Consider the following 24,353-nt stretch of genomic DNA (forward strand, 5'->3'; position numbering starts at 1 on the left):
CTGAGGGGTTTTTGTTAGTTATAGTTATATGAACATTACTAAACTTTCTATACTGACAGTACTTTACTGAGGTATAACATATTCAGTAACATGCACAGCTTTAACTGTACGGTTCAATGCATTTCAACAAATATACATATCCATTAATGCAGATAAAGACCCAAAACATTTCTTTCTTTCTTTTTCTCTTTTTTTTGATAAATATTTATTTATTTATTTATTTATTTGGCTGCACCGAGTCTTAGTTGCAGCACGCAGGATCTTCGTTGCGACATGCAGGATCTTTTATTTAGTTGCGGCATGCGGGCTCTTTTAGTTGCAGCATGCAAACTCTTAGTTGTGGCATGTGGGATTTAGTTCCCTAACCAGGGATCGAACCCAAACCCCCTGCATTGGGAACGGGGAGTCTTAACCACTGGACCACCAGGGAAGTCCCCAGAACATTTCTGTGATCCCAGGAAGTAGCCTTATGCCCATTTTCAATCAATGCCATTCCCCAGAGGCAATTGCTATTCTTCTTTTTTTTTTTTTTTTTTTTTTAATTTGGCCACACAGTGCAGGCTTGCGGGATCTTAGTTCCCCTGACCAGGGATTGAACCCGCGGCCTTGGCAGTGAAAGCGCTGAGTCCTAACCACTGGAATGCCAGGGAATTCCCCAGGAATTGCTATTCTGATTTCTAAAACCCATAGATCACTTTGCCTGCTCTGGACCTTTCTGTCAATGGAATCACACACTGTTTATTATTTGCATTTGGCTTCTTTCACTCAACACATTTTTGAGATTCATCTTGGTGTTGTCCAAGTTCTTGGTGGGAAACACAATGCTCCATGAGCATCTTCAAGGAAGAGCATGTGAAACCTGATTTTCCTCTGAATGTCCAGTGTCCTCACAGATCTGGGTGCACTAGAGGTCCTCTGGGAGTTGAATGAATACATGAGTGTAGAGCACATGGGGGGATATGAAGGCAAATGCAGCCGGAGAGGCTGGCAGAAGCCAAAATAGGCATCAGTTCATCCTTCCAGCAAGCTTTCACAGTTCTGGGGACCCAGGCGCACAAGCTGACATGATCCTTGCCCTGGTTGGATTCATTCTGCAGGGCCTTGCAGAACACACTCAGGAGCTTGGGCCTTACCTGAGGGCTTTGGTAACCACTGAAGGGTTTAACAGGTTAGTGACAGAACCAGCCTGCGGTAGTAAGAGGCTAGGGAAAGGTGAGAGAGAAGCAGCAGGGAGCTCAAGGAAGAGGCCCTGACCATTGGTTCAGGGGAGAGAGGCTGCCCCTGCCTGGACCTTGGCTGTGGGATAGAGAGGAGGCTGAGGATGGGGGGTGCTATTGATTGGACTCCTAGCCTAGGTCCTCTGTGCTCCAGCAGGAAACCAGAGGCAGAGGCTCTGCCCCACCTTTGTCTTTGGCTTGGAAAAAACCTAGGGAATCAGAGGCTTCTTTATCTCTCCCCTTCTCCCTATTCGTTTCTTACTTTTGGAGTTAAGCTTCTCTCATCTCCACCTTTGCCCATAAAGGATGATGGGGTGCGGGGGAGCACAGCCTGACCATCCTCACCCCCACTGGGAGCACCCCCTCCAGGCTGAGATGGGGCATCCTGCTAACACTTTAACTTGGAGGCCCAGATCGAGCACCACCCCCTCCATCTGCCTTTCCCCAACCTCTGCCCTGCCTGCAGGCTCTGCATCCGAGAAGGATGAACACATTCACACCACCAGGGCCAAGTCTTTCTCTGCAGGGCAGAGAACCAGGAGGATGAGTAGAGAGGGCACCCAGGTAGCCAACCTCCCCTCTCCCACCTCGGGTTTGGGTGAGGAGTAGGGCCCATCCTTGTGCAGAAACCTTTCGGCTCCTATCAGAAGCTACGTTGGTGCCTCTTTACCTTATCATTTTCTCCTCTGAGCCCTGAGATCACTAGGCTCTCCCCCTTCCACCTGACCCACATCAACCTCTCGGCCGGGGAAAGCACCGCAGTATTCTGGCTGTCTCTCTTCTGAACCTTTGCGTGGCTTTTCCCTCTGCTTGGAAGTCGTCTCACCCTTCTCCCAACCTGGCCTTGCTAAGTTCAGGAAGACTACTCCTAACTGGTCAGGTCTCTTCCCCTGCACCCCAAGATCCCTGTGCTTTCCCGTCATTGCACTCATTGCTCTGGTGGAATTTGCCAGTAACTTGTCTGTCTTCCCTGCTAGATTCCAAGCTCCAGGTAGAAAGTGACTTCATCTTGCCTGGGCAATGCTAGGTCCCCCGTGCCCAGTCTAAGTGCCTGACTTATAAGTGCTCAGTAACCTTTGCTGAACAAAGGGATGAGACAGAGTCATCTGGGTAGAGTGAAACAAAGATTTTTGACATGATGAGCTCCTTTGCTGGGAGTGATGGGGATGACAGTTTCTAAACTTTATCTATAAACTTTCTCCTGGTGGACCCATCCCTGCCCCCCTCCCCATGTGGCACTCCGCGGCGCCACATGGTTATCTCCCCCCAGACCCTTGGGTAAAACCCTCTGTTCCATCACCCCATCTCCATCTCCCAGGACCCTGAGGTCCCATCCTTTCCCAATTTGCATTTGCCTCACTCATTAATGGAGTCACCAGCCCACCACCTTGTATATATCTGGTGGTTTACTTTCCGAAGTGGAAGGACTCTTTTTTTATTTTTTTCCTCATTTTTTGGCTGTACCGTGTGGCAGGTGGGATCTTAGTCCCCGACCAGGGATCGAACCCAGGCCCCTTGCCTTGGAAGTGCAGAGTCTTAACCACTGGACCACCAGGGAAGTCCCCTAAAGTGGAAGCACTCTTGTATCTACCATATTCCTTCAGGCTCATAATGGAGCTGAGGGCCTTTACAGAGCAGTAGCTGAGATCTCACCTCTGGAGCCTGACTACCTGAGTTTGAATCCCAGCTTTACCACCTACCATCCTAGAAATCTGAGCAAGTTACTTCACGTTTTTATGCCTCTGTTTCCTCATCTTCAAGATGAGCTTATTAGGAGTATCTACCTTGCGGGGTTATTGGAGAATTAACTGTGTCTATGTGTGTGGTAACCAGTCTCCAAAATGGCTCCCAATGAACTGCCCTCCCGGTATCACACTGCTGTACCTGCCCACAATGAATAAGGCTGATCCGTGTAATCGATGGGATATTGTGAAAAGAATGGCGTGTGACTTCTGAGCTAGGTCGTGAAAGACCGTGTGGGTTCTGCCTTCCTCTCTTGGGTTGCTCGCTCTGGAGGAGGCCAGCCACCATGTCCTGAGGCCAGTCAAGCAGCCCTATGGAGAGGCTCCTGCCATCAGCCACCACCAACTTGCCAGGCATGTGAGTGAGCCATCTTGGAAGCTGATCCACCAGCCCTTAGATTTCTGCAGCCCTGACCAACATCTTGACTGCACCCTCATCAGAAACCCTGAGCCAGAAACACCCATTTTAGCTGCTCCTGAATTTCTGATCCACAGAAACTGTGAGATGATAAGGCTTTATTGTTTTAGACAATTGAGCTTTAGAATAATTTGTTACACAGCTATAGGTAACTAATACAATGCCTCAAGTGCTTAGAATGATGTCTGACATGTAGTCTCCATACCTGTTAACCATCATTAACTCCATTTTACAGGTAGGAAGACTGAGGCTCAGGCTGGTGAAGTGATGTTTTTCATGTACATACATAGCTAGGAAGTGGCAGGGCCGGCCACGTCATCAACCCAGGGCCTTTATTTATTTTATTTTATTATTATTATTTTTGGCCGTGCCTCGCGGCATGCGGGATCTTAGTTCCCCAACCAGGGACTGAACCCGAGTCCCCTGCAGTGGAAGCGCAGAGTCTTAACCACTGGACCTCCAGGGAAGTCCCAACCCAGGGCCTTTAGTGCCAGCTCCTAGGCCCTTTTATTTCCTGCCCCACTGTTCCAGTTATCTATTGTTGAGCAACAATGCCTAGTGGCATTAAAACAACTATTTTATTATGCTCTGGACTTTTAGTGTCTGGAACTCCAACAGGACACTGTGGGAATCTCTGAATTTATCTCTGCTCTACTATGTCTGGAGCCTTGGGTGGAAAAACAAAGTCTGGGGGTGACTTGACAGCTGTGTTATCACTCACATGTCTGGCAGTAGGTGCTGGCTTTTGGCTGAATCCCTCCACGAGGACTCTTTTCTTGGCTGCACCACGCGGCATGCGGGACCTTAGTTTCCGGACCAGGGATTGAACCCGTGCCCCCTGTAGTGGAAGCACGGAGTCTTAACCACTGGATCACCAGGGAAGTCCTCCATGTGGACTCGATGTAGGCTGGGCATCCACATAGCATGAGTGACTGAGTTCCAGAGTGAGTGTCCCAAAAGGCAGAGGGCAGAAGGTGCTAGATTCTTAAGGCCTGGGCTCAGAAAGTGGCACACTGTAACTTCTGCCACATTCAATTGGCCTGCTAGTCACGGAGCCCAGGTTCAAGGGAAGGATACACAGAACCTACCTCTAGGTGGGAGGCGTGTCAAAGAACATGGGGCCATTGTTTAAAACTGCCACACCCACAGAAGCCTCCCGTTTGGTGAGGGGCTCAGAAAAACCATCGCTGCCCTGGCAGGCCACACTGCGGTAGGTTGGCCTTATGCGCACATAAAAAGCACAAACTCCACCCGCCTCCTGTGCTAAGTGCTCATGAAGGGCTTACATGGGGAAGGCATATCACAAGGGTTCAGAGAAGGTGCTGGAGTCATCAGGGACACTTCCTGGCATCTACCATGTGCCAGGCTCTGAGGAAACAAAGACACAAAACCTTAAGCAGTGGCTTTAGAGAGGAATGCGTGGTGTAGAGGGAAGATGTATAAACAAACACCACCACCTGATGTAACAGGTGCCACATGAGAGATGCCTAGAGCAGACTCACGCCACTCTGACTCAGGAGCTCAGAGAAGGCCTCTCAGAAGGGGTGATATCTGAGCCAAAGGAGAAAGTCATTCCAGGTAGAGGAACAAGACTGGACAAAGGTGAGCAGACATGAGGAAACAGTGTTGGGGCAACTAGAAGTGACTCAGTATGGCTGTGGGGTGGGCAGAGCTGAGATAAAGCTCCAGGGACACCTGGGGTCAGATTCCAAGAAGCATGACCAAGGTAGATCACCTACAGGTAAGAAGTGGGCACATGGCATGAGAGGAGGAGGATGCCCATGACACTGTGGGCACTGCCGTTAAGCCTGAGAGATCCCAGGAGGGGGTGTGGTCAGGAGGAAGGCGTGTCTGAGGGAGGTGGACACGTGTGGAGTCTGAGATGCCTGTGGGGCGTTCAAGGGAGATTCCAGTTCTGTGTCTGGACAGTTCTGGCCTGATGACTATATAAGATGGTGGGAGCTGCTGATGGAGAGCCTTGAATGTCAGGGTCAAGGGCCAACTCTATACTCTGTAGGCAAGGAAGAGCTAGGGAACGTTTTAAGTAAGAGATTATAATGGCTGATACTTAGTGAGGGCCCATTACATGTTGGGCACAGTCCCAAGCATTTTATATGAACTGATTTGGACCTCGCAGTAATTCTGTAAGGTCAGTACCGCTGAGTTGAATTTAAGATATCATCAATTGTAATATATACCATTATGCCATGACATGTCTTCAATTTAAGATGGGTTCTTCAGAGATGTTTAAATGTAAACAGAAAAAAAAAAAAAAGCCATGGAATCAAGGAAATATATGATCTGCATTTAAAATATGAGGAAACAGGAACAGAGAAATTAAATGACTTTCCCAAGGTCCAGTAAGAACCAGAGCCAGGATTTGAAATCGGGCAGCCCAACTCCAGAGCCCAAGTTTTTAAGCATCATTTGATACTGGACAGGATGTTTGAGCGATGTGGAGTTTTAAGAAGACCAGTGTGGCCACTGAGGGTGCAGTGGATTTGAGGGGCGTGGGCAGAGTCAGATGCACATCTGGGAGACTGGGGTCCACAACGAGAGGGTTCTAGAGTGGGCTGGGGGCCATAGAGCAGGAGGAGGAGACAGATAGGATAGAGATCCTTCAGGAATGGACAGAACGGTTGACCCACTGCACGTTGGGTGTGAAAACAAGGACAGCTCCAAAATGTTGAGCCTGGAAAGAGGGCACAGCCTAAGAGGGTGTGAGGCAGCTACCGCAAACCAGAGGAGAGCTGTGGTGCCTGGGCAGTCAGGAGAGGGTTTCTCACCCCAGTACGGGCAGCAACGCTGCCTGGCACCTGGCCGGCAATCACTTAGTATTTTTCAAATGAATGAATGTATGAATCATTGTATGATCTCGGGCAAGTTGTACGACCTGGCTGTGTGATCTCGGGGTCTCATTTTTTGGTCTAAAATGAAAGGACTGGACTAGAATGTGTAAAACAAAATAGAAGGTGTTCTCCTGGGAGGGGTAAGCATTCCTCTCTCCATCCCCAGGACATTTATGGATCCCCCAAACAGTGGTTCTAACCCTGGCTGTAAGTTAGATTAACTGAAGCCCCATATGAGACCACTAAACTCAGGATCTCTGGAGATGAGGCCCAGCAACAGGTAGTTTTTAAAGTTGCCCAGATGACTCCAATGTCCAGCTGGTTGAGAACTGGGAGCCTCTAGGGACCCAGTTTGTAAACCACGGGGCTAGGTGAAGGCCGGCCTAGGCCCTTGGGCTGAGACTTATGGTTGGTGACAGGCCTCTCTTTTCATGTCCCATCTCCCATCCCCCAAACCCAAACTCCTGATAGCCGAAGGACCAAATACCACGGTTTCTCAGCCACACACTGCTGACGGTTCAGACAGGATCACTCTTTGTTGTGGAGGACTTTCCCGTGCATTTTTGGATATTTAGCGGCATCCCTGGTGTCTACCTACTAGATGCCAGTAGCACATCCTCAACACCCCCAATCAAAACAATCAAAAATGTCTCCAGATATTGCCAAACATCTCATTGCGTGCAAAATCCTCCCCCCCCTCCCCCCCCCCCGTTGAGAACCACTGTGCTACAAGAAGAGACTCCCGCACTCCCCCTGCCCTCCCCAGTTGCAGACAGAGGCCAGGCAGGGGCAGAGGCCATTTGACAGCAGGTTTAGTTGGGCCTGGCAGGAGGGCCTCTGTGGGAGCCTTCACAGTGTTAAATGGAAGGGTAGCATGCCAGCAGGCTGACTGATGTGGTCTCACTCTAGGGGGAGGGATTTTTCCAGAACACTCATTCCCGGATTCCCAATCAGTCACAGGAGGGCCAAGAGGAGCTTTCCGGGAACAGGCAGAAGGGGGTGTGGGAGTGGAAGTGTGTATGGAGGGGATTCTTTCCTTCTGTAGATATTTTCCTGGCACGGTGACTGCCCCTGTCTGATTGGTTGAGGACTGGAGGGGAGGACCCACAGCTGGATGCCTGGGTCCCTGGAAGCCATCTGACGCTGGGATTGTGGGGATGTCTGGGTATCAGGGTCTGGAAGACTGAACCGTTGGGGCTGGAACTAAGGGTCTGGCTGCCCCCCCTCCCCCCCCCACCCCGCCCCACAAGAGAAGTGGAAGTTGTGGGCACATGCTCCTTAGAACTGGAGGCTAAGATCTGTCCTCATCTTCACAAGTCACTTTTTGCTTGGAGGTGGCTGTACCTGAGGGAAGACAGAGGATGGGAGCCCAGGGAAGGGAAGGGAAGGGGGCTGGGAGGGAAAGAGGAAGGATGGGGGGTGGGGGAAGGTACTGATGGGTCAGAGGTGGTGAGGCTGTTTCTGGCCCTTATCCCCCAACTCACTCCACCGCGAGGCTCAGAATACCCAGGAGCAGGACAGCTCCGGAGACAAAGAGCAGCAGAATCCTGGCTTCCCAAAGATCGTGACTTCCTGCAGGGAACCCAGGAGGCAGTGAATGATCCCGGGGACCGCACCCATCGATGCTGGGGTAGCCTAACAGCTCAGAGATCTGGGTGGGGTGAGGCAGGGGTGGGGAGTAAGGACCTGGGAAGCAGCGCTTTCGGGGCCAGCAGTACACCTCGAAGCCCTGGCAGGTGGAGCAGTTGTACAGGATGGTGCTGCCCCCTGCAGGAGACAGCAGGACCAGCTCTGGGGCGGGAACCTTCGCTGAACCCTGCGAGAGTCCCACACTTCCTCCCCAAACTGCAGGCTCTCCTCAGGTCCCCCGAGGCCCCTGGCCCTTGCTACCCCTTCCCTTTCCTACTCACGGCAGGCGGGAGCGCAGAGAGCTGAAATGAAAGACAAGGAGGATGGGGGTGGATGAGCTCAGCCACACACTCCTTTGCCTGAGGACCTAGGCACCCCTTGATCCCTCCCCGCATCAGTACCTTCCCTGTTGTATTCTGGGAGCTTGGTCTTTTGAAGCCATTTCCAATATGAAAGGAGTGAGGAGAGAGACCCTTTGATCTCTGGGGAGGCAGAGAACAGCTATAGTGCCCGGGGCCTCAGCAGGGCCGGTTCACCTCCACACCTTCACCCAGCACCTCCCCATCACGCCCTCCTGTCTCCACCTGCCCTCCACCCTTCCTTGCCTCCCCAGCCCCCTCCTCCCAACCCCCTCCTTGGTGCCATCCAAGCCCCTAGGTTGTACCTCACCCATGACCCTCAGGACTCTGTGAGTCTTCTCTGTGACTTTTTTCAAGGATGCATCATCTGTGGAGATGGGTAAGGACCGGGCGAGATTCCCTCGTCAGCCCAGAAGGAGGTTCTGGGGCCTTTCCTGAGTTTCCCAGGGTCTGAAGAAGCTCTCCCAGAGGGAGAGGCCAGTGTGTCCAGAGAGGGCAGTGGACTGAGAAGATGGCTGAGAGGCACAGCTGGGAGGCCACATGCAGCCCCCTTAGGGCACAGGGGTGACTGTTGCTGAGCCCATCCCTGGATGTCTGATCTTACCTAAGGCAAAGGCCGAGAAGTTCCAGGAGACCTCACAGTCCTTCCACTGGGCCTCCATCTGGCTGCAAAGCTGAGCCAGGCGGCCCGACAAGTCATGGTCTGGGAAGCGGCAGAAGACACAGGCCTGGGCGGCTGCCAGGAAGATCCCACCTAGTGCCAGCATCCACATGAGGCCCGCTGGGGGTGCTGGAGCGGGGGCTGGCCCCACCTAGGCTGGGAAGGCCTTGGAATGCTCTGCGATCCCGGTTCCAGTCCTTTGCCTGGAGGTTCTAGAGTGTTCCAGAACAGTTGGAGTCTCTAGAGCATTCCAGAACAGTGCCACTGCTCCATCCCTGATTGGGGTAAACCTGGGGCCCAAGGAACTGGGACCAGAAGAAGAAGCATCTAGTGGGAGATGGACAGAGAAAGCAGGGCTTCTGCTGTACTCCCAACCTAGCCCTCAGCAGCCTTTATGAGTTTGTGGTTCCAAAAGCAACTTTATTTTTCTTCTTGTAAATCATGACCAGTGATAAATAATAAGTGACTCCCCCAGTGAAAAAGTTGTTTGTGAGTATCCCATCCCTTTCTATATCCTCCCCCACTCTCTCAAACTCTTCTGTTCATCTCCTCTCTGCCCTGGGCAGCCTTGGGCCTTCCCCAGCTATCTCCTAGCAACAGGCTCATTGTTGCCTTAGTAACTGAGAGTTCTATACAGGCCTCCAAGGCCCAGCTAAGCCCAGTGACTTCTCTTACTTCTCACCAGAAGATCCTAGTGACTCAAAGCCCAGCAGGCCCCTCCTGCCTACATGGTGATGTGAAGCACATGTACACACACACACCTTGGGATTAAACTAATTCTTAGTCTACTCACACCCACACCGCAGACATACCTGGTGCCGAAACAGTTTCTGGGCAACCCCAAACAGGCCTGGACACGCAGAGACCACAGAAAGGCCAGCACACAGACACCACCTCCAGCGACATGGGTGGGAGCCAGGATGCCAGGGACCCATGCATCAGTCAGACTCACTGGCTAACAGGCACGTACACATGAAGGAAGGAAGGCCAGGACCCAAGGAGATGCCCCGCTCCTCCCCATGGCCAGCCCCACCATCAATATGGGATCCTTTAAAACACTTGGATCTCCAGAGGGATGCTCCAGCCCCATAGTTAATGGGGATTCTCCTAGCTCCCTTGTGCCAAGCTAGGGTGGGGTGTAGCCCTTCTGTCTCCCTCAGTGGTGGCTTGGAACACAGCAAAGAATCTCCCTTCCCGTGTTTCAGAGTGTTCTGACCTCTCATTGGTCAGGCCAGGCCAGGCCACCAGCTCCAGGAGAAGTCACCGTCCAGAAGACCACGTTAGAGCAATCCAAAGTCTCTCATTTCCCCCAGACCTCACTGTCCCTCCACGGTTCTGCTAAGCCTAGCCTGGGCAGAGAAGCATCCCCACTTTTCCAGACCCTGGATACTAAGCTCCAAGCAAGGAAACACCGAAGGTCCCCAGACTCAGGCGAGGACCAGCCAGGGAAGCTTCCCCACCCCTCCCAGGATTAGCACCAGTCCAGACCCTCTGGTCTCGTGAGCCCTTGGGCTCTCTCCGGTTTGGGGATTCCTGCCCACATCTGGGCTCCAGTCAGGTGCAACGGGGCCCCTGACTCTCACAGCTCCAGGAGCAGAGCTAGGAAGAGGCTCAGGAAAGACTTCACCCTCTTTACTGACCCATTCTTTCTACCCGCCCCCCCCTCGCCCACACAGTCAAACTGAGGGCAGCATTCCTAGTTCTCAGTTCCTAGTGCCGGACAAAGCGCAGAGATCGGGAGTTGAGCAGGTCTTCGGGGTCAGGGAAGACGGAGTCGAGACGGAAGCCATGCTCCAGGGCCACCCGCAGCACCTCCTCCAGGAAGCCCGGAGTGCCCACCACCTCCCGTCGCTCTCCTGGCCCCCCAGTCCACAGCGGCTGCAGCCCCAGTCTCCTGTACTCCACTTCGGGGAGCTCTGCAGGGCAGGGGGCCCATTCCAGATGAAAGTGTGGGCCTCTCTCCGCCCTGTCCTCATTGGCCACACCAAATCGGGCACGCATGGCACCCAGACACTCAGGGTCAGTGCAGAAGAGGTTGGCCCGGAAGGTGTCCACCTGGACAGAGCTCAGCTCATAGTGGTGTGGGCCCCGACGAGCAGAGAAGTGCACCAGGCGGGGGCTGCTATCTACATCTGCGTGGAGCAGGGCGGCTGTGGGTGCCGGGGTCCCCCGAGAGGCCTCCAGTTCCCGCAGGGCATCCAGGAGGGGCCGGATCTGGTAAAAGTCAGCCTCTGCCCTGAGAAGCGCTGTCTCCCCGTATCCACGGGGCAGGTCCAGGCGGCCCAGCCGTAGGAAATTGAGGATGTGCCGGAAGGCCTTGCCATCTCGGTCGATAAAGTAGTGGCCGCCTCCCTGGGGATTGAGGTTGGGGGTCATGGGGGTACCGGCCCTAAACATGGCCCCCAGCATGGAGTCTGGGAATCGAGTCAGGGTCTCCAAAGTAGTGGAATATAGCGTGCCCCCGACATTCAGGGTCACGGGGCCCCCAAAGGAGGGGGGCGAGGAGGGCACAGGAGGAGGAGAAATTTTGAGGAGTATCGAAGACACCGAAAGAGAAGAAAAGGCAGAACTTCCTGGATGGGTGCAGAATTGGGTCGTAAGGTTCAGGCTGTCTCTGGGTCGGAGGCACAGGTTGGAGTACAAGGCAGCAAGATTGGGGGCTCACCCCAGCTACCTGGGTGGTGGGGGAGGGTTTCCGGGCACAGAAACGCCGGAAAGGTTGAGAGAACGGATGAAACGAGCAGAGGGAAGTCAGAGAGGGACGGGAGATTTAGGTCCAGACGCATCCGATTCTGGGTGGTCGGCGATTCCTTTCTGTGGTCTTCAGACAGTGGGTTTCCGCAATCCAACCAGCAGGTGACGGTGGCGAGCACAAGGCCGACTCTGAAGGGACCAGCTTCTCGGGCAGACCGCTGTCACCGTGGGCGAGTCCACGCAGGGCTCCGGGGGCCAGTCAGAGGCCTGGCCTGGCCTGGCTCCGGCGCTGGTCCCAGGAGAAGGAGGCGAGGCTGACCGGAGCCGATGCTGGAGGTGCCTCTGTATCGGCTGGGGAGCGAAGATACACGCTCAATCCGAGCTGGGAGTGTCCTAGGACTCCTATGGAAGCAGCCGGGAGTCTCGGGACCGGGCGCCGCCGCCTTCTCCGGGTTTCGCCGCAGCCGCTTAAGTACTCTCCGCCCCAAGGAGGTGGCCTAAGGGCAGTGGCCGGGGGCCCTTTAAGAGGCAGCCCCGCCCCCTGGGCGGCCCGCCCCCCGCCCCCCCGTCCCCGCCCCCGCCCGGAGCGCGCGGCTCGGGTGGTGGTGGAAGACGAGTAGCGAACTGGAGAGACGGGGCTGACGGGCTGGACTGGCGGATGCTAGCGCGGGTGGGGTCTGGAGGGTGACTCAGGCGCGTCGTTAAGGATGTGGCCGCGACGGCCCCACCGGCCCCTATGTGTGCCCGACCTCACGTCTGCAACTCGGCGGGGGCTGACGTCTCCTATCCGGCCGCTATAGAAACTGAGGCCCAGCCGTCGGGGGTTGGGGACCACTTCCTTTTCAGTCGCTCCCGCAGGGAATTCCCGAGGGGGCGGGTGCTGAGCTGCCGCATTCCAGGGATGCCTCCGGGCTGGGGTGGCCCGAGCCAGCCTCTCCATCCCGGCCCGATGCCAGCACCCCCCCATCCCCCCCCAGAGAAGGCTGGACCCAGCCCACGCAAGTGGCCTCTGCCGGGCCTGACGGGTCTGGCCACGTCTCCTGAGCCCGCGAGCCCCGCCTCAGAGCCGCACTCGGGCCGAGGCCGAAGCTCCCAGTTCACTCCCCGGGAGTCGCCCCTCGAGTGACTCCAGTTCGCAAACTCCCAATCGCTCCTGCACCCCAGAAGCCTCAGTGTCCTACACCTCACCTGTCCGACGGGGGTGCTCAATAAATGAACTTTGAAGAGCAAAGCACAAAGGCTTTAATAGAAAGGGGCGGGCGGTGGGAAGGGCAGGGATAGGGGGTGCGGGCCCTCGAAGGCCTGGGATCAAAGCGTGTGTAGGTCATGGCTACGCCGGCTCAGCTTCTCCGGGTCGTCGGACGCCATGAGGGAGAAGTCGCGGAAGATATCGAGATACGTCTCGTCTCCTGAGGGGAGGGAGGAAGGGCTGGGAGGCCTGGTGGCTGGGCCCTAGCACGGAAGAGTACAATAGGGACAGCCCGGCCTGGTAAGAGCACGCGCTTCCAGCGTGGGTGGAAGGGACATCTGCACCGTCAGGGAGGCGCCCTCGCCTATTCTTTGCTCTGTTTCAAGGACCCGGCGCGTAGGATGCGCCCAATACATGTTTGTTGAATAAATGATGTAATTAATTAATGAAGCTGGGCACAGGGGGTTGGGGACGGGTCACCAGCGGCCAGAAGCCCGGAGTTACAATGTTGTGTGGGGAGAGAGGGGGGTGGGGGGTACTTTACCAGCCTGGCCCTGGGCCGCATCGACCTCCCTCATCTTTGCCAATCGCAGCCTGAAGGGGAGGGAATTAAGGAATGAATGACATTCTCCTCACTCCCCCTGCCCCAACTCCCATCCTTTGAGCTGGGCTGTTTCATTCACCTGTTTCCCCAGGGTCTAGTGCTTTAAAGATGCCTGACAACAATGTTAATGAATGATGCCTCTCTCAGAATAAACTCACCTTCCTCGGACCCTGCCCTCCCCCCTTCCTACTCCAAGCCTCAGTCAACACTTGGAGCATCCTTTCAATGTCTGGTCCTGGAGCTGGCCCCTCCCCTCCCCAGGCCCCGCCTAGCACGCTGCGGTCTCGGCGTTAGCCCCGCCCAAGTGGATAGTGCAAGCGCTAGCCCCGCCTCTTCAGGCATCCTCACAGAGTGACGATATCAGCGTTGGCTGTTTCCACGGCGATGGTCAGGGGGTCTCTGCCTTCAGAGTCTCGGGCTCCCAGATCGGCCCCCCGTTTCAGGAATAGGCAGGCCAGCCTGGACAGGATAGCCAAGTTCAGCCGGCCCCTCACCCTGTCTGGAGCCTTCCTCCTCAAGGTCATTATCCCTGCCGCCCCTACCCCGTGTGGCCAAGAATGGTTGCGTGGTGGAGCGGGCCTCGGCCGTGGCTGTCCACTTGGTTCACGTTTGCCCCGTTCTGGAGGAGGAACTCACAGGCCAGAAGAGAATTCTGCGTGGAGAAGTAGAGAATGGGGATAGAGGGTGGCATCTTTTGAGGCAAATTTAAAGATATTTTAGAGTGGGGTCAGTTCAGAGGGTGGGTATGGGATGGCAGGCTCTGCTCTTTACATGTATTCATACATTAAATCCATAGTACAACCTAATGAGGTATGTTATCCCTATTTTACAGATGAGGAAACTGAGGTACAGGAAGGTTCATAATTGTTAAGTGGTGAGGGTCTGGGTTCAAACCCAGGTTTGTCTGCCTCCAAATCTCACACTCTTAGCAACCAGGCTCTATTGGTTATCACTCCCTATGAGGTGGGAGAGGCTAAGAGCTGGGACCAGGGCTTCCCTGGTGGCGCAGTGGTTGAGAATCTGCCTGCCAATGCAGGGGACACGGGTTCGAGCCCTGGTCTGGGAAGATCCCACATGCCGCGGAGCAAGTAGGCCCGTGAGCCACAATTGCTGAGCCTGCGCATCTGGAGCCTGTGCTCCGCAACAACAGAGGCCGCGATAGTGAGAGGCCCGCGCACCGCGATGAAGAGTGGCCCCCACTTGCCGCAACTAGAGAAAGCCCTCGCACAGAAACGAAGACCCAACACAGCCAGAAATAAATAAATAAATAAATTTAAAAAAAAAAAAAAAAAAAAAAAGAGCTGGGACCAAAGTCCGGAGTAGGGGAGGAGAGGAGGAGCCTAAGGGTGGGGTGGGGTGGGGTGGGGAGGTTGGCAAGACTCTCACAGCAGCTGTGGCCTGGATCAGTGGTGTGGCATTCTCCTGACCCCCGTGGACCCAGTTGACATCGGCTCCATGGGCGAGGGCATCAGCCATGGTGGGAAGGGATGGAGGATGCCCAGCAGCTCGAAAGAGCAGGGCCCCAGGGTGCAGGCTGCCCAGGTCCTCAGAGGGTGGCTCTGTTAGGGGGAACCAGCTGTGAATCTGGGAAGAAAACCCTCAGCACAGTCCCCTGATGCTGTAATGCGACAGGTCACTTCTCAACTGTGGGGAGGCCTTCAAGACTGGGGACTGTGGTGGGAGGTGATGGTGGGTGTGAGTGGATGTGGGTAGGTCCCCTAGGGCATATGGGATAGATGGCAGTGTTCACCTCTTCCTGTCCGACCACCTGACTGGCTGGGATGTCGGGGGTGAGCTGACATGGTGACGGTCAGCCTCAGCTCTCTTGGCAAGAAGAGATGCTGGTTACACCTCGGTTACACCCGAGAACCCTCGGTTCCAGCCAAACTCACACCCTCCTCCACAGGCCTCTGGAGACCCTAGCTCATTCTCCTGACTCTTCTCATGCTGGTGACACCCTCACATAGCCCTCCTTGCCTCCTCCCAGCCCCACGGTCCTTCCCATCCTTCACCGTAATCCCCGAAACTCTTGCCTCGAAAAACCAGTGCCAGTGGGCTGTGGACCCCCATAACAGGCTCGAGGGGAAGACGTGGGCCCCAGACTCTGTGCCTCCCCGCCGGGCTTGGCACCGTGCTGAGCACACGGCAGGTGCTCAACAAATGCCCAGCCAACCCTATACCTGGCTTGGGTCTGAAGCTCCCGGGCTGGGGCCTGATGGTGCCCGGCTTTGGGGGCACAGGAGGCTGCCCCCTCGGGGGCCCCCGGCCACCTCTTCGCCCGCGAATCTCGGGAAGCTTGGTCAGGAACTTCTTCTCCACGTATTTGGCGTGAATCCAGGCCTCCTTCTCTTGCCTGGTGGGGGAGGGTTGTGGGAGAAGAAGGGGACAGTCTTCCCTCCTCCCATCCCAGGCCCTCCTCCCTCCCTGCCCATAAGGAGGGCAGCCCCAGTCCCTCCACCCCAGCCTCACCGGGAGCAGCTGGGCCCTGGCTTCTTCACGGCCATGGCCTCCACACGGGCCTCATAGATCTGGTTCATGACGACATTCCCCAGCTCACACATGAGCTTCAGGCGGCCCAGGCGGAGGCAGAGACAGACGGGGAGGGTGCGGGTGAATATCTGAGCCCTCAGGGCTCTGCAGCCCTGCCCTCACCCCACCCCACACTCTCACAGCACCCCAAATCACCTTCACGAGTTCCGGCTCCCACGAGTCAAGGGTCAGGGACCGGACTTTGGAGAAATGAACTCCAAGGCTCCTGGAGGGCAGAGGGGAAGTCGGACCCTCTGTGGGGGAAGCAGCCGGGGAAGCTGCTGCTGCTCCTGGAGAGACTTGGGGGCAAGGTCCGGCATGGGGGTCCCGTGCAGAGGCGCTGGGCCAGGAGGCAGCAGGGCAGCCAGGGCCATGCAGCCTTGACCTGCATCTGGCAGGAGCCCGGCTGTTCACCGTTCCCTCTTCTCTCTTCTTCTCATCCTCTCCAGCCACCTCCCCTCTCTCCAGGCACCCTGGCCGGGACAACTCTTTCCACGCCATTCCCCCTCCCCACTTCCACTGGAATGATTCGGGGCGAGGGGCGCATAGATTTGCTAAGGCCTCACGACATCTCTCTCTGCTTTTCGTCAGCTCCCCCGCCCTCAGCAGCCCTGACCCCGCACCTCCTCCAGTCAAGCCACTCAACTCCCCTGGGTGTCCCCCTACCTGGGCCAGACCAGGACACTGAGGGGCTGGGCCCACCTGGGTCCACCTTGTGCCCCACAGGATCAGCCCAGGCCTGTGCCCAGCGACAGACAGAATCTGAGAGGAAGCCCAGGCAGGGCGGGAAGGGAGGGAGGAGCCCCTGTGCTGGGCTCCAGCTTGCCTCCACCCAACTCCACTGCCGCCAGAAAGAGCAGGGGCCCGTGCTTGGGACCTTGGGGAGTGACCTGTGGATGCCGGAGCACTGAATGCAGAGGGTGACACCAAGGTTGATGCTGGCCCACTCAGGGGCTGGCTCCCGGCAGTCACAGCACTGGGCGTTGCCGTCCACGCTCTGCACCTGGGCTGCCACGTGCCCGACTCCACCAGAATCCCTTCCCCTGGTCATCCCGCCAGAGCCCAGGGTGGCGGCGGAGCCCATGGCCAGGTGTCCTGAGCCCTGGGGGAGACAGGGGAAGAAAGAGTGGCTCTGAGGTCTAGGGGAAGCGATGTCCCATCTCCCTGGGCAGCCTGGCCCTGCACCCCCATGTTAAGGTACCTGGCCTGGACCCCGGGGGCTGTCATCAAGGCGAGCCTGGTTGAAGGCCGTAGCGATGCTGCTCTGCACAGCACTGACCCACAGCTGCAGGAGGCGCTCTGAGTCAGCCTGCAGGAGGCAGGACCTGGGCAGGGGGGCAGCCGGAGGGCAGGGAGGGGTCTGAGGCCTGGGGAGCCGAGTGGCAGGACAGGCAGGCTGACATTCAGCTAGTATTCAGCTGGCACCACTCATACTGAAATACGTCTGCACCAGTTGGTAATATCCTTCCAGATATCCCCCTTCAGCCTAGACCCTCCCCTAGCCTGCCCCCCAATTGAACCACCAAAGGGCTAATGCCTGGGGCTGCATCAGGGGCCTCCAAGATCCTGCTCCAGGGATGCCTTTGTGATTGGCCCTGCCTTTCCAGTTGGTAAAATTGAGATATACGGGTGTCACCCCTGAGCACTGCACTCACTTGCTGGGGGACACCACCTCAAAGCAGAACCGCCTTTCTGAGTCAGGACAGAGCTTCACTGTGCAGAGACGAAGGTCATCCACCACCACAGTCACAGGGTCCTGGCAGGGAAAGGAGATCGGGGGGCAGGAGTCCAGGCAGCCACAGCAGGGCTCAGTCCTCCTGGGCCCAGGCATCCAGGACCCGGGCCTACTCACCTTGTGCTTCTTCTGATAAACCAGTTGGTTGCTCTGAATAGTAAACCAGCGTCTGGAAGAGGCAGAAGTAGGGTTAATGACATGGGCGGCATTGGAATGCGGCTTGGGACACAGACAGGAGAGAGGCTGTGCTCTTAGTCCCATAAGGATCTTGCTGAGAGGAGAGAGACCGGGCTGCCCATCTCATGAGATGTTCCAGAGGAGGGTGACAGAGGTGCAGCCAGGGACATCTAAGGGGTGCTATTCACATCTCGAGTACCCCAGATTTGATAACATTTATGAAGACAACTTTCCAGCAGATGGCAGTGAAATGCATTGTCTAATAAGTCTATTGCTACAATGTTTTGGCAAGGAGAAGTATCTTGGAGGGAATTTCCTGGCAGTCCAGTGGTTAGGACTCTGCACTTTCACTGCCGAGGACCCGGGTTCGATCCCCAGTCAGGGAACTAAGATCCCGCAAGCCATGAAGTGTGGCCCCAAAAATTTTTAATTTAAATTTAAAATTAAAAAAAAAAAAAAAGTATCTTGGAGAAGCGGCTCTTCTAATTTGCGCGAAGATCCCATATGGGCCGGCAGTGGCCCTGGAAAGGGAAGGGGTCGAGTCAGAGCAGATCACCACCCTGCTCCGCACCCTGCGATGGCTCCCCACTTCCCTCAGAGTAGAGCCAACAAGGCCCTGTCATGATTCACGTCCTCATTAGCTCCACCTGCATCTCCTACCACTTCCTCCTCCCTCCCTCTGTCCACACCCTGGGCCTCCTCTCTGTTCCTCAAACCTTCCAGGTTCCTCAGGGCCTTGGTGCTGGCTCCTCCTTCTGCCTAGAACATTCTCTCCCAGATATCCTTCCAGTCTTCACTCAGAAGTCATCTTTTCATGAGGCCTTTGCTGACCACCCTATTTATTTATTTTTATCATTATTATTATTTTTTGGCCACAGAGCTTGCGGGATTCTCAGTTCCCTGACCAGGGACTGAACCCGGGCCACGGCAGTGAAAGCCCGGAATCCTAACCACTAGGCCACCAGGGAACTCCCTGCCCACCCTATTTAAAATTGCAACTCCTCCCCAGCTCTCCACATCGCTTGCTTTATTATTTTTCACCTATGGTACTCTTACCTTCTAAGAGATAATTTACTTAATTATTACGTTCTTGTCTGTCTTTGCTGATGGAATGTAAACTCTCTGAAGGCAGGGGGTTTGTCTGTTTTTCCTGGCTGTAGTTAGCACACTCAAAAAAATTTAACCTGATGGGTTTGGCCGATTGGGGTGTCCGCTCCTCACCTGCTCCAGGTTTTAAATGCATTGCTGGCCCGTTTGAAAAGATGCCCTTCCATCACCAGGCCACCAGGCCCCTCCCTTAGGCTTGGCTCTGGCTCTTCCCCACCCAGCTCCTGGGGGCACAAAAGGGTCAAAGGGCAACTGAAGTGGGCAGAGACCAAGGCCCCAGGCCCATCTGCTTCCTGCCGGCAGCCCCAGCCCTGACCTTCTGTTTCAGCAGCACGTGTCTCTGCTCCATGTCCCTCTTCTCTCGAGCCGAATTCAAGACCAGCCGGTGTAACTGAGCACAGGAGGGGCATCTCAGATGGCCCCAGCCTCCCAAAACCAGGCCAGGAGAGTCATCTCAGAGCCCCTACCCTCCCTCTTCCACCTGCCTGCGCCCTGGGTCTATACCTGGCCACCCAGCTCCTTGCGATACTGGGCCAGCCGGCGCAGCTCCTCGTGGCCCTGCTGGAAATGGGTAGCCTGGGCCTCCACCAGACGCAGCACCTGGGGGACAAGGTGGGCAGGGGGCAGACCCCTCTCTTTTCCTCTCCCTCCTGCTCCCATCAGCAGGCTCCTCCCCTCCCTGCCCTCGCCCCCACTGCGACTCACAAACTCCATGATGTCAAACTTCCTCTTGTCCTCAATCACATTGATCTGAGAGCCCAAAAGACCTCAGGTCAGCCTTGAAAACACAGACGCACGACCCACCCCCCACCACCCCCACTGCACACCAGTGACTCTCCAGCCTCGAGGTGACTGGGGTCCTGGCACCCCAAGAAGACAGGTTGGGGCAGGCACCTGCAGGGCATAATCCAGGGCCCGTGCCCGGTACCCGGCTCGAGCAATCTTCAGAGCAGCTCCGGCCTCTTCTGCCTCCTGCGCCCGGCGCCTGGGGACCTCTGCGTTGTGGGTAAGAGCAGCCTCCAGGCTCTCAGCCCCCCGCCAGAAATCCCGGCGAGCCTCTCGGAAGCCCCGGAGACCTCTGGGGGTGTGGGGATGACAGAAAATCACCGATACACCCGCCTGCCCCCAGCAGAGAAGTCCCTGAGATTCGCTCACAGCCTTGCAGCTAGCCTATGGACGGTCAGAACTCCAAGGGGATCCTTGGGATGGGGGATAACAATCAGGCCACCAGAAGCCCCCAATCTCACAACTCCTTCATTCAGGGAGGACCCTGCGGCAATGGGAAGAGGGCTGGAGGACTGGTTTCCCTCCTAACTCACTCCTTGACCAGAGTTTGGATTTGCTGCTGCAGTGTGTGCTGGGTGGCATCTAGAAGCTCCTGAGGGAAGCAGAAATTGGCAGGTGGGGGTCAGGACCGCAGACGCCCTTGCTCCCCTCACCAGCCCTACCTATCCCCACTTACTGCGTGGCTGTCCAGCTTGTGGCTCAGGCTCTGAGTGAATTTGTCCAGACACTCCTAGGCAAGAAGAGGCAGAGAGAGAGTACCAGGCATGGGCGGTAGGGCCCTCCCATCCCTAGACCCAGCCTGCTCTGGCCTGGGACCCGCAGACCCCAGACCAACCCTCCCCTTCCACAGGATCTCTCCCACCCCAGCCTGGTTTGGACCCTCCACATACCGCCATCATGGGCTCTGGTGGACCCAGGTGGGCCAGGTCACAAATGCCAACGATGAAGGCCCGGCTGGCGGCAAGGTAGTGGCGCCCACTTTCCAGGAGGCCATTACCCAGCTTGAGGAGCTAGGAAGCAACAGAGCAACAGGGAGTCGTGCCACGCGCCACCAATACCCAGTGCCACCCCCGCTCCTGTCCTACTTCCTCTCCCCTTTCCCAGGGCTGTGCCCCTCCCTCCCCTCCTCACCTACACTGCTCTGTGGCCCAGTCCAGTTTCTAACACACACGTGGTGCTTTCTCATCTCTGTTTCTTTGCTCCCACTACTCTGTGCCTGGAACAAAATTCCTCCCAGCCCGTCACCAAAGCCAGTGTCAGCTTCACCTCCAAACGTCTCTCCTGCCCTGCTCCGTCTGCTTGGATCCAGAGTTCCCCAGAAATGCCATCCTCACGCTCTGACTCCTAGCATGAATGTTCTGCCTGGTTGGTATTAAATTCTACAGTATTTACTGTCTAGAGTTGTCCATTCTGTGCTTAGTGAACGTTCCCTCATAAATATTAATCGGTCAGCTAGGCCCGAGGGTCAGGGCAAAGATGGTGCTCCTAGGGCCCATTCTGTCTGGCCCTAATTACAAACAAGGAGGCTTGATAAACAAAGGGACAAGTGACTGGCCGGAGGAGGATCTCTGGGAGAGCCAGGTGGCCGACCCAGAAGCCAAAGCAAGGTCTTCTGACCCCTGGCCCTTGTTACCTGCAGGAATTGCTTTGCTCCTGAGGTGACACCATTGGCTCTAGCCTGAGTCACCATATCTGGGATGGGGCAAGTGTCTGTGGAGCCTGTCAGCTCAGCCCACGGAACAGGAGACCACCATAGAGGTTCTATGAGGAAATCCTGGGAAGCAGGGGCTCAGAGAACGTGGGCTACATTGGTGCTTGTGGAACTTTTGTTGAACTGAAAAACACTTTTTAGGGCTAGTGAGGCTTCAGGGAAATATAGCTTGACCTGAAGATGGCTGGCAGGGTCAGTAATGGTCAGGAAACTGACCATGATCAAACCTTATCAGATGTCACCATCCGGTGTCTGTGACAAGGGACAACGACCCAGATGATCACAACTCCACTGTGTGGAGGTGGCGGACTGAGTGTCCAATCCTTTCCTTAACCACCCCACCTTCCTTCCCAAATATCTGAATAAGGAACTTTCATAAGATTGCACTAGTGACAAACTGGTACATCCATACAATAGCATGGGGCAGCAATGCAAAAGGAATGAGCTATTCATCTGTGAACTATTAATGAACTGCTGATAACTACTGATATGCCACAACTTGAATAAACTTCAGAGACATTATTATGAGAGGAAAAAAGAGGCCAATCTTGAACAGTCACATACTATATGATTCTACCTAGATAACAATCTAGAAATGACAAAAGCCTGGAGATAGAAAACAGATGAGTGGTTGTCATGGATAAGGAAGGGGCTGGGGAGGGGGGTTATCATTACAAAGAATGCACAAAAGAGTTCCTTTGTGGTGATAGGAGTTCTGTATCTTGAGTGTGATGGTTATGAGAATCTATACGTGTGATAAAGTGCCATTGAATTATACACAAAGATTTTTTTTAAGAGTATATGCAAAACAGGTAAAATCCAAGTAAAGTCTTTACACAGTTCATTGTATCATGCCAACAGCAATTTCCTAGTATGGGTAGTATACTACAGTTATGGAAGATGCTGTCATTGGGGGAAGCTGGGAGATAGGTATGTGGGATCTCTCTGTACTATTTTTGCAACTTCTTGTGACTCTGCAATTAACTAAAAATACAAAGTTTAACTTAAAAATATATGTATATATTCATATGTAAACTGAATCACTTTGCTGTACAGCAGAAACTAACACAACACTGTAAATCAACTACACGTCAATTAAAAAATGTATATATTATTTGGTCACCTACTAACTTTCAGGCCATGGTATAGGCACTGGGGATTGAGCAAAAACAAAATGTAAAAGTTCCTCATGACACTTACCTTCCAGTGGGGAAGAGTAGACAAGAAAAAAAATTGGCAAGCCTGACAGACACAGGCTAAGGTGACCCCTGATGATTCCACCCTTGCATAATCCTGACCCCTTGAGTGTGGGTGAGTGAGACCTGTGATTTGCTTCTAATCAGTAGAATACGATATGGCAAGGGCGATAGGATGGCACCCCCAAATGACAAAGGTGATGGATTCGCTCCTGTAGTCACATTCTGACGTAAACTGACGCCATCTTGCCAACACATGCAAGGGAGACTCTGCTGCTGGCACTGAAGAAGCAGGCTGCTAGGACGTAAACCGCCTACGGACAGGGCCCGGTGGCAGGGAACTGTGGGTGGCCTCTAGGAGATGAGGGCCTCCATCCGGCAACAGCAAGGACCTGAATTCTGCCAACAATCACGTGAGCTCAGAAGAAAACCCTGAGCCGTGGATGAGGCTACAGCCTCTGTCAACACCTCGGCTGCAGCCTGTGAGACCCTGAGCGGAGCACAGTCAAGCTGTGCTCGACTCCTGACCCACAAAAACTATGATAACACCTGTGCGTTGTTTTAAGTCACCGAGCTTGTAATAATTTGTTATACAATAATAGAAAACTAATACCGCGAGTAAACATATAACGTGTCAGATCGAGAGAAAGGCTGTAAAGAAAAAAAAAAGCCAAATAAGCGGGGTGGGAGTGTGCCGTTTTTATAAAGAATATCTAGGAAGGCCTTACTGTGTGTGTTCAAGTGTTTTACCGGTTTGTTTTCCATGGTTAGTCTGTGAGCCCCGAGGGCAGAAACAGCCTGCTTCTGCCTGAGGCGCCCACGGCTCGCTTAATGCAGGTCTCAAGAACCGACCAAGTAAGCCAACAGGTGAGTCTTGTTTTCCAAGATTCTGAGCTCCTTGAGGGTACAGAACCACTTTTTGGCTCCTCTGTAGCCCCAAACATCTACCCCACCTGGTTAGCATTCAGTAATCCCCGGAACTCATTCTTGGTCTCTAGTTTTCTCCCTGGCCTCACCCCTTTCATCTTAATCCCACCCCGGTCACCCCTCTCCACGTCAGGATCACCTTTTCCAGCCGGGTCTCCAATTCTGACACTTCGGCTTCCACCAGCTCGATAGAGGCTCTGGGAAAGGAGGGATGGGGTCACAGGAACAGAGCTTGGGTCCATCTGGTCTGTCCACCTCGGCAGGGTCGGGGGTCGGGGTTAGGGGGCGAAGGGTACAGACAGAAAAGGCTGATGGGTTAAGAACTGCCCACCCACCCTCTGGCTCGCTCACTCCGCGCAGTGTGGGAGCTACTACAGCCCAGGCCAGAGCAGGAAGGGTAGAAAGAGGGTGGATGTGGCGAGGGCAGGAAGTTGCTAACCGCCCAGTGCAGGTGCTGGGGGAGGGGCAGGGGTCCAGAGAGAGGGAGGAGGGGATGCCAGCTCTGGGAGTGAGAGAGGCTGGAGGGACCCCCTTCACACATGCAGTGGGTGGCAAGCATCAGAGCACGAGATTCGATAGCAGAGGTACTGCTTTGGCCCATAAGCTGGATCTTGTCCCTTTGAGACTTACTCCCTGGAAAGACATCCTCCGACTTGGGGAAGGTTGTGCATGTGTATTAGGGGGTGTTGGACCTCCCCGCCTCTGCCCGCCCCCGGAGACCTGTGCACACTTACCGGAAGCGGGGTGAGTCCTTAAGGCACTCCTCAAAATCCAACTTGACCGTCATCTCAGCTTGACCGCTCCGCGCGGCCAGTGGGCCCTG

At 55.0% G+C, this 24,353-nt stretch overlaps 3 protein-coding genes across 4 annotated transcripts; all 3 read right to left on the reverse strand.

The window, feature by feature from the left end:
- Positions 1 to 7,543: 7,543 nt before the first annotated feature.
- TMEM95 (transmembrane protein 95) lies at positions 7,544 to 9,034 on the reverse strand. 2 transcript variants are annotated; one of them, XM_061175335.1, is made up of 7 exons: positions 8,819 to 8,987; positions 8,525 to 8,581; positions 8,257 to 8,337; positions 8,137 to 8,157; positions 7,913 to 7,993; positions 7,711 to 7,790; positions 7,544 to 7,570 (listed from the first exon to the last, which is right to left on the reverse strand). In XM_061175335.1, exons 1-7 carry the CDS (start codon positions 8,985 to 8,987, stop codon positions 7,544 to 7,546), a joined length of 516 nt encoding a protein of 171 aa, XP_061031318.1. The 2 variants fall into 2 exon arrangements, with proteins under 2 accessions (XP_061031318.1, XP_061031319.1); XM_061175336.1 differs by lacking the exon at positions 7,544 to 7,570 and having other exon boundaries at positions 7,707 to 7,798; positions 8,819 to 9,034.
- A 249-nt stretch (positions 9,035 to 9,283) lies between these two features.
- KCTD11 (potassium channel tetramerization domain containing 11) lies at positions 9,284 to 11,510 on the reverse strand. Its single transcript, XM_061175337.1, has one exon. The coding sequence runs from the start codon at positions 11,282 to 11,284 to the stop codon at positions 10,586 to 10,588; it is 699 nt and encodes a 232-aa protein (XP_061031320.1). The 5' UTR covers positions 11,285 to 11,510; the 3' UTR covers positions 9,284 to 10,585.
- Positions 11,511 to 12,795: 1,285 nt separating this feature from the next.
- Positions 12,796 to 24,347, reverse strand: ACAP1 (ArfGAP with coiled-coil, ankyrin repeat and PH domains 1). Its single transcript, XM_061175695.1, has 22 exons — positions 24,265 to 24,347; positions 23,670 to 23,727; positions 20,587 to 20,706; positions 20,373 to 20,426; positions 20,230 to 20,288; positions 19,805 to 19,988; positions 19,616 to 19,660; positions 19,415 to 19,510; positions 19,227 to 19,301; positions 19,025 to 19,134; positions 17,744 to 17,795; positions 17,547 to 17,647; positions 17,093 to 17,216; positions 16,782 to 16,993; positions 16,048 to 16,117; positions 15,832 to 15,926; positions 15,543 to 15,715; positions 14,749 to 14,921; positions 13,905 to 14,014; positions 13,711 to 13,821; positions 13,303 to 13,352; positions 12,796 to 12,978 (listed from the first exon to the last, which is right to left on the reverse strand). The coding sequence occupies exons 1-22, from the start codon at positions 24,315 to 24,317 to the stop codon at positions 12,878 to 12,880; spliced, it is 2,226 nt and encodes a 741-aa protein (XP_061031678.1). The 5' UTR covers positions 24,318 to 24,347; the 3' UTR covers positions 12,796 to 12,877.
- Positions 24,348 to 24,353: the final 6 nt, after the last annotated feature.

The sequence above is a fragment of the Eubalaena glacialis genome, chromosome 19 (genome assembly GCF_028564815.1).
Source record: "Eubalaena glacialis isolate mEubGla1 chromosome 19, mEubGla1.1.hap2.+ XY, whole genome shotgun sequence".
NCBI lineage: Eukaryota > Metazoa > Chordata > Mammalia > Artiodactyla > Balaenidae > Eubalaena > Eubalaena glacialis.